General features: G+C 40.5%; 1 protein-coding gene across 1 annotated transcript in view; it reads right to left on the bottom strand.

The window, feature by feature from the left end:
- Nucleotides 1-10,940, bottom strand: part of HGSNAT (heparan-alpha-glucosaminide N-acetyltransferase) — a 51,974-nt gene that overhangs the window by 4,095 nt on the left and 36,939 nt on the right. The window contains exons 15-20 of the mRNA XM_068120676.2: nucleotides 4,554-4,669; nucleotides 4,262-4,388; nucleotides 3,837-3,923; nucleotides 1,993-2,070; nucleotides 1,765-1,835; nucleotides 126-238 (exon numbers count right to left, since the gene is read on the bottom strand). Coding sequence (XP_067976777.1) covers nucleotides 126-238; nucleotides 1,765-1,835; nucleotides 1,993-2,070; nucleotides 3,837-3,923; nucleotides 4,262-4,388; nucleotides 4,554-4,669 — 592 coding nt within the window. The remainder of the gene's footprint in view (nucleotides 1-125; nucleotides 239-1,764; nucleotides 1,836-1,992; nucleotides 2,071-3,836; nucleotides 3,924-4,261; nucleotides 4,389-4,553; nucleotides 4,670-10,940) is intronic.

Here is a 10,940-nt window from a genome sequence, read left to right as displayed (position 1 = left end):
AAAATATAAGAGGAAGAGGAGGTTGGTGGTGGTCATGGGTGGCATTGTAGAAGAAAACGATTGCAATTTTGTGTTGGGTTGAGCATGCAGGTTATTCTGGTTTGACAACTGGGATATAGTAGTACCAGGGTAGATGAAAGGTTGGCCATTCCAGTAGTGAAACTTGTCGGTGAGAAAGTACAGGAGAAGCAGCATAACCAGGGACAAGGAACCACAGAGAGCCACATATGAGAGAGACCTGACCAAAGGAAGAATAAGTCGAGTTAATACTATTTCCATAAAGGTGATGGTGCTCCCATGAAGGAATTGTATCTTGATGGGAAAATATTTTTGTTTATTGAGCATAAAAGCTGCAGGCAACATACTGTACATTTTATCAATCATTTGAGACGGCCTTTTGTACATTTAGACTGAGGCCCTCGACTAATGATGACTGCATTTGGCTTCCAGTTGGATCCGTACAGTTTACTGTTGGCACAACTGCTGGTATACTACAAGTATACCTGCAGCACAGCATTGAATAAATCAATTGGACTTAAGGGTGTAGTACTGGTGAAAAATTGAGAAAACTACATAGGTACCTTTGAGAGGCCTTTACACAAAAACAAAGTCGTTAATATCTAATTTTCAGTTTTTCTTGAAAGATATAATCTTGGCTTTAACTCAGACCAGTTTCAACGCTTCTTTGTCATATTACATGCATATAATTTGCATAAATTAGACCGTCAATAAAAAACAAGGAAAAACAAAGAACACATTTCTACTTCTATCTTCTATGTCACCTATCATTCTTTTCACACAAAACTTGGTACATGTATTATACATGTGTTACTCTACTACCTGATGAGAGGATTTTGTGAAATTATGTCAAATGTTCACTAATTAGCTAATTATGCCAATTACCAGATAAAACTTGGTTGTCCTTCAATAAATCCACAATGGCTACTCCCATAAACAAAAGCCTTCACCATTTTAAAGGAAGTGATATTCTGAATATCCTGTCCAAATTTCAGCCCAAAAGAATGATGCAAATTAAAGTTATAACAAATTTCATGCAAAATATTATATTTCTTGTAAATTGCGTGTAAAGATAACATTAGATATTTTAAAGGAAATAATGAATGAGTTTATACAATATGTATGAATCTAAACCGTAAAAACATAGTTTTTAAAAAAAGAGGCATATTGGAAAGTTCACCAGTACTACACCCGTAACATTTCAAAGGCCAGGTGACTGTACAAATCGTCAAATTATTTGTGCAATTTTACTTCCTCAATATTACACGCCATTTTGAATGGCACATGGATTATGGGTTATTCCACTCGTTATGGCATTTCCTTACAAAGTGGTAATGACATTTGGGATGGAGATCAAACATAAATGCATCTCCAATGGATAGTCGGCTATTTCTGCAGCAATTGAAATATCAAAAGCGATGATAAACAAAGAGAAAACAGATTGCAGACCCTCACCAGGACATGTTTGTGTGGTGTTTGTTAGCTGCTGTGTTTGCGTGGTTTATTGATGTACATTTATGTTCAATCCAATATGGCTTCCGAACCACGTGAACGATGACGTCATTAATTTAATTCTCCCATAATATTTGTGTGGATCAATCTCATGAAATTTCAAACTGATCAAATCAATCGTTCTACTTGTCTAATTATGACATCATAATGAAGGCACTGATGACATCACGAATATGTTTTTTCCCCATGGGGAGTACTTGACAATGACTATCATTGGAGTTGTTTTGGAATTACCAGAGATTCTTGTTTATGGGAATAAAGCCTCCATCTTTGGAACACTTGCATAGAGCTGCAGCGAGGGTGGCCTGGAAAATGATGGGGGATTTGAGGTGGGAGAGTGAAAAGAGAAACGAATGAGGAAGTAAAAGACAAAAGTTATAATCAAACATTTGACCATGATTCTGGTCCCAAAAGCTCCCCTGATCACAGGCTTTGGTACTCATAATTCTCTTCAAACCTTACCAGTGCAACAGCAGAGAGCAGGAACCTCATTAGAATATGTTTGATGTTGCCTTGGAGAGAGATCAACCATCTACCAGCCTGGAGAGTGGAATCAAGGGAAAAGTTAGGATAATTGAGTGGTGGATGGGGTTTTGTTAATACAATGTCGAGAGAATAAAGGGAATCAAGTGGGAATGTAGAGAATAATAATGGGGGAAAAATATAATTGATAAAATAAGATACAGTGGCCTGCAAAAGTGTTCACCCCCTCAAGTTTTTCACATTTTGATGCCACCTGAGCTTAGATGACGTGCGCAAAAAGGGCCTACTCGGTTGTTCACTCCGTTTGTTTTGTTTGTTTGTCCGAGCGATAATGGTCATTCATTTAGCTAGGAAGCTGAAATTTGGGCACAATAGTGAACAAGTGCTTTGACCGAAACATTTTTTTTTTTGATTAATCAATTGATTACTTGATTATTATCGATTTATTAAGTACTTATTTATTTTCTTTCTCATCTGGGCAATATCTCAGGCACCTTTTGAGCTAGGAATCTGATATTTGGACACGACAATGACCAAGTGATTTGACTGTAGTGTATTTTGATGTATTGATTAATCAATTGATTACTTATTTAATTTTTCAATTAATTACTTGGTGAATTGATTTTCAAAAAGTTACAGATTTTAATGAAACGGTGGTGGTTTTGGTATGCTATTAGCCAATTGATTAAGAAATTAATTATTTTACGATTACTATTTATTTATTTTATTCGCACAATTAATCAATTATTGCTCTGCTCCCTCGCAATTCCGTCTGCATGTGCTACACTGTGGCATCACTGGGCACTGAAGGTGCCCAGGCAATGTGGCACACTGGAGGATATGTTATTTATTTGGCATCGCGGTGGTATACGTAGTGTGTTCAAAAAGTATCCGACCTTTATTTTTCGTGCGTAAAAAAGAAGAAGCTAGGGAGGCGTTGATTGGTGCACGTATGTAGGCGATCCTAATGCGCATGCGAGAATTTTTTCCCACCTGCAGAAGCTGTCATTCGATGGCAGACCGCCAATGAGTGAGGACATGTAAGTGAGCGCCATCGGATTTTCGTTTTTGATAAAATGACGGAAAAACTTGAACAACGCTACTGCATCAAATTTTGTGTTTCATCAAACTTGCATCAGTTGCAACTTGGTTTCTGGGTCGTACCCATAAACCCAGGACTCATCGCCAGTGATCACTGTGTTGAGGAAGCTGGGATCGCTGTTCACAGTCTCCAGCATGTCCTGTGCGATCTCCAAACGGAGTTGCTTCTGCTCAATCGTTAGCAGCTTTGGTACGAACTTCGCTGAGATTCTCCTGAAGCCCAAATCCTCCTTCATAATGGAATGAACGGTGTTGAATCTTGCGGATCGTTTCCACTTGGGAATCGCCAAGCTTTACACAAAATTTGATGCAGTGGCGTTGTTCAAGTTTTTCCGTCATTTTGTCAAAAACGAAAATCCGACGGCGCTCACTTACATGTCCTCACTCATCGGCGGTCTGCCGTCGAATGACAGCTTCTGCAGGTGGGAAAAAATTCTCGCGTGCGCATTAGGATCGCCTACATATGTGCACCAATCAACGCCTCCCTAGCTTCTTCTTTTTTACGCACGAAAAATAAAGGTCGGATACTTTTTGAACACAGTAGTACTTTGAATGTAGTTCTACTTGTTGGTAATTTTGTTTAGAACAGGTTTGCTTTGTGGCTATCATGTCACTGCGAGAATGGATGTCGAAATAAGACGAGCTAAATAAAATTTTACATTTCCTTTGATAAATAGCATCTACATCGTTCGGTAGAATATGAATAATTCGGTCACACCCACCTGTAGACCAATCAGAGCAAGAGCTGTGCAGGTTAATATCCCCAGAATTCCCTCTGGATCATAGGGCACAGAGGTCAGGTAGGTTGTCTGGGGGGAAAAAAAGAGCAGCAGGGAGGGTAATGGGGATGAAGGAAACAGTAAAACAGAGTGATGATGGGAAATGGAGCACTCAGGATCGCAAAGGCATGAGAATGGAATGACCATGGATATCATTGAGCAATTAATAAAAAGGAATCTGTGCAATATGATGAATACTGCAAGCATTGCAGGAGGTTATTGCAGGTTTTTGAGGAAATGTTGGGAGATAACCAATCGGTATAAAAACAAAGCATTACAATGCAACTAAAGAGTCGATAAAAAGAAGGAAAGAAATCTGAAGATTATAATAAGCAGGAAAACTGTCAAAGGACTTCAGTTTGGAATACCGTGGAAGTTGGGTGCTGGTAAAGATGAGATGGTCCGATGATAAGTTGGTCTATGAATCCTGCTGCCCCTCCAGTGCAATTTGGGTACAAACCCCAATCTCCAATCCCACCAGGACCAAGGTAGCCACTGTGGAGGAAAATATATCTGCACGTCACGTGGGATCACTAAAGCATGAATATTTAACTTAACAGATTGCAACAACGGCCTGACTGTCAATGGCCTATCATGAATGAAAGTGTTTGTGAGAGAATGGAAAAAAAAAAGACATAAAAAGACAAGAGCGAGTCTCACGTGGGACATCCATATGGCAAAGTGATAAGAAATGTGATGCTGAGCCACATTGAGCATAAAGTGAGCAGAGTGAGAACAATGATGACCTCTGGATAATAAGCCCTCCTGCCATTGTCCTGATGAGAAAAAAAGGAAAGGGACAGAAGACACAAGCTGGAGTGACATCAAGCATATTAATCCAGGCTGTTGTGACTGAAAGTGAGTGGATGAATGCATAACAAGTGTCAATGAAATTACAAACGCGAGTGGAGAAGTAAACAAGTATGTGGTAAGATGTATCACGTGAAATCATCATCATTTTGTGTGCAGAATGTAGCTTTGCATCGTTGCTGGGAGTGTAGCTGTGTTGCTGATGCAGTGCCCCCTTTAGGCCAGAGCAGGAATTTGTAATTTGTCCATGGTGTCGGCGATAGCTCGCCTACTCTTCACGAAGAAGACTGGGATCTGTAATGTTCTCCAATTAATGCTGGCAGACGGGACGGGACACCTGGCCTAACGTCTATCTGGGGGATGGCACATACAATGATGCTCTGCCCTGCCTGGGAAACGCCAGAATGGCAGTTTACAGCTGGTCCGAGAGATTCAAAGCAAGGCGAGACAGCTTAGATGCAAGTGTGCAAACCTTGGCTATTCTACCAGCCTGGCTTCAAGATTTATGATTGTGTGAGTTGTTGCTTTGGACGAATCTCCTAAACCTGCACAGTGAAGCGATTAAAGTGGTAGGTAGAGGTGTGTGAGGTCAGAGGTCAGAACTACAAACTCAAGATACACTACATGGCCAAAAGTATGCGGACACCCCCATATAATTAGTGGATTTGGCTGTTTCAGCCACACCCATTGCTAACAGGTATATATTCAAGCACACAGCCATGCAATCTCCATAGACAAACATTGGCAGTAGAATGGGTCATACTGAAGAGCTCAGTAACTTTCAACGTGGCACCGTCATAGGATGCCACCTTTCCAACAAGTCAGTTCGTCAAATTTCTGCCCTGATAGAGCTTCCCTAGACAACTAAGTGCTGTTATTGTGAAGTGGAAACGTCTAGGAGCAACAACAGCTCAACCGCAAAGTGGTAGGCCACACAAGCTCACAGAACGGGACAGCCGAGTGCTAAAGCGCGTACAAATCGTCTGTCCTCGGTTGCAACACTCACTACCGAGTTCCAAACTGCCTCTGGAAGCAACATCAGCACAACAACTGTTCGTCGAGAGCTTCATGAAATGGGTTTCCATGGCCGAGCAGCCGCACACAAGCCTCATCACCATGCGCAATGCCAAGCATCAGCTGGTGTGGTGTAAAGCTTGCCACCATTGGACTCTGGAGCGGTGGAAATGCGTTCTCTGGAGTGATGAATCACATTTCACCATTTGGCAGTCCGATGGACGAATCTGGTTTTGGCGGATGCCAGGAGAACACTACCTGCCCGAATGCATAGTGCCAACTGTAAAGTTTGGTGGAGGAGGAATAATTGTCTGTGGCTGTTTTTCATGGTTCGGGCTCGGCCTATTGGTCCCAGTGAAGGGAAATCTTAACGCTACAGCATACAATGACATTCTAGATTCTAGACGATTGTGTGCTTCCAACTTTGTGGCAACAGTTTGGGGAAGGCCCTTTCCTGTTTCAGCATGACAACGCCCCCGTGCACAAAGCGAAATAATACAGAATCCATACAGAAATGGTTTGTCAAGATCGGTGTGGAATAACTTGACTGGCCTGCACAGAGCCCTGACTTCAACCCCATCGAACACCTTTGGGATGAATTGAAACGCCCACTGTGAGCCAGGCCTAATCGCCCAACATCAGTGCCCGACCTCACTAATGCTCGTGTCTGAATGGAAGCAAATCCCTGCAGAAATGTTCCAACATCTAGTGGAAAGCCTTCCCAGAAGAGTGGAGGCTGTCATAGCAGCAAAGGGGGGACCAACTCCATATTAATACCCATGATTTTGGAATGAGATGTTCGACGAGCACATACGGGTGTGATGTGCGGGTGTCCACATACTTTTTTTGGCCATGGGCAGTATGACTGTCAGCCCACTCAGGGGCCTATTTTTGTACACCGCTCCTTTCCTATGCCATCTCCAGGCGCTGCATATCGTCATTGCCGGCACCGAAGGGGGCTCGGCAGTGACGCACGCTGAAAGGGAGTACTCAGTTTTCACTCTGGTTGTTTTCTTGCTTTCTTGTTTGTTTTCTTGCTTTCTTGTTTGTTTTCTTGCTTTCTTGTTTGCTTGTCTGGGCGATATCAGCCATCCTTTGAGCTAGGAAGCTGAAATTTCGGCACAATGGTGAGCAAGCACTTTGTCAAAAATGGTATTTTTTGCTTTTTGATTAATCAATTAATTGATGAGTTATTTAATTATTAGCGATTAATTAAGTACTTATACATTTACTTTCTCTTTTGACCATTATCTCAGGCACCTTTTGAGATAGGAAGCTGATATTTGGACATGCCAATGACCGAGTGATTTGGCTGCAAAGGCTATTTTTGATTTATTGATTAATTAATTGATAGATTAATTATTTAATTATTCGATGAATGACTTAATTAATTCCTTTTTTTAAGTTACAGATTCGGATGAAATGGTGGTGGTTCATGTATTCTATGTGCCAATTGATTAACTATTTAATTTTTTAAATGATTATTATTTATTTATTTTCATTATTAATCATTTATTTATTTTCTTTCTCATCTGGGCAATATCTCAGGACCTTTTGAGCTAGGAAGCTAATATTTGGACATGACAGTGACCAGGTGATGTGGCTAAAAAGGATATTTTTGATTTATTGATTAATCATTTAATCGATTAATTATTTATTGATTAATCAATTAATTATTTAATTTTTTATTAATGACTTATTTAATTAAATTTCTAAAAGATACATCGTTGGATGAAGCACGAATGGTTTAGTTATGTTATTAGCCAATTGATTAAGAAAATATTTTATGATAATCTTTTCTTGATTTTAATTATGCAATTAATCAATCAATTATTGTGCACCTCTCCTTCCAAATAAAGTCTCTATGAGCTGCACGGTGGTATTGCCGGGCACCAGAGGCGCCCCGGCAATGCCGCGCTGGAGGATATTTAATTATTTGGCATGGGCGCGGTGTACTTTGAATGTATCTGTACTTGTTACTCACGCCAGGGAGTAATGCATTCGATCGTGTCCATGTGTGTGTGTGCGTGTGTTTGTGAACAGGATATCTGGAAAAGTTCTGAACGGATTTGGATAAAGGTTGGTGGGATGATTGCCCTTGGGATAAGGAAGAATTCATTAGTTTTTGGTGAAGCTCAGGATATTATTCCAGATCTTGGAATTTTTTGAAGGATTGTTTACCATTGGAAGTTTGGGCTCATTTTTTTTTTGACATTATTTTCTATATATTCTATATTTAACATTGTGATATGGAAATAGTTTTCATATTTGTTGTAAATGTAGTTTAAACTCGTGGTTATGCGTTAGAGCGGTGTATTTTGTTAGCAGCGTCGTCTTCAAGGTTCTTTTTCTTTTTTTTTTCTAATAAAGACATATTCTGTCATTTTAAAACCACCAAAGTGTGTATTAGCTTTCCCCGTTTCATAAAATGTATAATACGTATAATGCTTTAAAACTTCTTTTTTTTTTTTACCTCAGAAGAGATATCAACATTTACCTTACTCCTTAGCGAATGTTAATCGCGGTGTCAGTATTTCATGAACTTATAAAGACTTAGGTGAGTTATAAGTGTGACCAGCATGTGCACGGGATTCTTCCCAGAAGAATGAGTGGTCGCATTAGCTTGTACGACTTAAAATGAACGAGTTTTGTTTTGACGTTTGGGCCAGTTTTACATGTTGTATCCCTAAGGAATGAAACGAACATTTTTCCTGGCTTACAATTTTATTTGAAGTCACACATGCCTCAAAATACACTCACCTATATGGAATTGAATGCTGAATCCGAAAATGTAAGTGAAACTGCCTTGTTTTTTTTAACATTATCTTCTATATATTCTAAATATATATCTATGCAGTGTCTGTCTTGTGTTGTCTTGTCTTGTGTCGTCACTGAACTACTTCCTCAAACTTTTGTGAAATCGTATTATTCCAACTTGACCCACGGCGGGAGTATGCGCTCTACTGAGTGGCGTTCTAGTTATTCATAATTTTACATCAACAATTTGGATAGTGGGGTTAAGAGTCGGCTTTCTAAATTTGCTCATAACACTAAACTTGTAGGGAAGGTAGACAGCAGAAAGGGAATGATCAGATTCAGGAAAGTCTACAGGGTGAGTTATAAATCCCAGGACACGGTTTTATCTGCTTATACAAGATTTGTTTACACCATGTATTTGTAGTTTTCTTTTTTTTTCAGATAATACAAATAATACATTAAACCAAGATGGCAGACACCAGTCCATTTACAGTGGAAGAGAGGAAGGGTGGAGTAGTGTGGTACCATGAGAGGAGAAACACAAACAAGACGATGAAACAGGTGTAAGAAGGCTTTGAGGAGGGTTTTGGAAAGCCAGCACCATCAAAATCAAATCTTCATCTTTGGGGAAAAAAGGAATTTCAGACTGGAAGTGTACTCGATAGCAAGCACAGCGGACAACCAAACATTTGTGATTTGGGAATTCAAAACATTAAAACAAATCTGAAAAAAATCATTATGGAAACGTTCTGCAGAGTTGGGTGTTTCATATTCATCGTTATGTCGAATGAACCTTCACATGAAACCATATACAGTGCATTCAGAAAGTATTCAGACCATTTCACTTTTTTCACATTTTGTTATGTTGCAGCCTTTTGCTGAAATCGTTTAAATTCATTTTTTCCCTCGTCAATCTACACTCAATACCCCATAATGACAAAGAGAAAACAGGATTTTAGAAAGTTTTGCAAGTTTATTAAAAAGAAAAAACTGAAATATCACATTCACATAAGTATTCATACCCTTTGCTATGACACTTGAAATTTAGCTCAGGTGCCTCCCATTTCTCTTGATCATCTTTGAGATGTTTCTACACCTTGATTGGAGTCCACTTGTGGTAAATTCAATTGATTGGACATGATTTGGAAAGGCACACACCTGTCTATAAGGTCTCACAGCTGACAATGCATATCAGAGCAAAATCCCAGTCATGAGGTCGAAGAACTGCCTGCAGAGCTCAGAGACAGGATTGTGTCGAGGCACAGATCTGGGGAAGCCTACAAAAAAATTTCTGCTGCATTGAAGGTTCCCAAGAGCACAGTGGCCTCCATAGTTCTTAAATGGAAGAAGTTTGGAACAACCAGGACTCTTCCTAGAGCTGGCCGCCCAGCCAAACTGAGCAATCTGGGGAGAAGGGCCTTGGTAAGAGAGGTGACCAAGAACCCGATGGTCACTCTGGCTGAGCTCCGGAGATCCTGTGTGGAGATGGGAAAAATTTCCAGAAGGACAACCATCACTGCAACACTCCACCGATCTGGGCTTCATGGCAGAGTGGCCAGACGGAAGCCTCTCCTCAGTGAAAGACACATGAAAGCCCGCTTGGAGTTTGCAAAAAAGCACCTAAAGGACTCTCAGACTGTGAGAAACAAGATTCTGTGGTCTGATGAAACCAAGATTGAACTGTTTGGCCTCAATTCTAAGCGTCATGTCTGGAGGAAACCAGACACCGCTCATCACCTGCCCAATATCATCCCAACGGTAAAGCATGGTGGTGGCAGCATCATGCTGTGGGGGTGTTTTTCAGCAGCAGGGACTGGTCAGAGTTGAGGGAACAATGAACGGAGCAAAGTGCAGAGATATTCTTAATGAAAACCTGAAACAGAGCGCTCAAGACCTCAGACTGGGCTGAAGGTTCACCTTCCAACAGCACAATGACCCTAAGCACACAGCCAAGACAACGCAGGAGTGGCTTAGGGACAACTCTGTGAAGATCCTTGAGTGGCCCAGCCAGAGCCCTGACCTGAACGCAATCGAACATCTCTGGAGAGACCTGAAAATGGCTGTCCACCAACGGTCCCCATCCAACCTGACAGAGCCTGAGAGGATCTGCAGAGAAGAATGGCAGAAAATCCCCAAATCCAGGTGTGCAAAGCTTGTCGCGTCATACCCAAGAAGACTCGAGGCTGTAATCGTTGCCAAAGGTGCTTCAACTAAGTACTGAGTTAAGGGTCTGAATACTTATGTCAATGTGATATTTCCGTTTTTTCTTTTTAATAAATCTGCATAACTTTCTAAAATCCTGTTTTCTCTTTGTCATTATGCGGTATTGAGTGTAGATTGATGAGGGAAAAAAAGAATTTAAACGATTTCAGCATAAGGCTGCAACATAACAAAATGTGAAAAAAGTGAAGGGGTCTGAATACTTTCTGAATGCACTGTATATGCACTAATAAAGTACTGGACGGT

Source organism: Myxine glutinosa, chromosome 6, assembly GCF_964187855.1.
Source record: "Myxine glutinosa chromosome 6, kmMyxGlut1.1, whole genome shotgun sequence".
NCBI classification, from domain to species: domain Eukaryota; kingdom Metazoa; phylum Chordata; class Myxini; order Myxiniformes; family Myxinidae; genus Myxine; species Myxine glutinosa.
The sequence above is the reverse complement of the archived record's forward strand: the minus strand, read 5'-3'. Positions and strand labels throughout refer to the sequence as shown.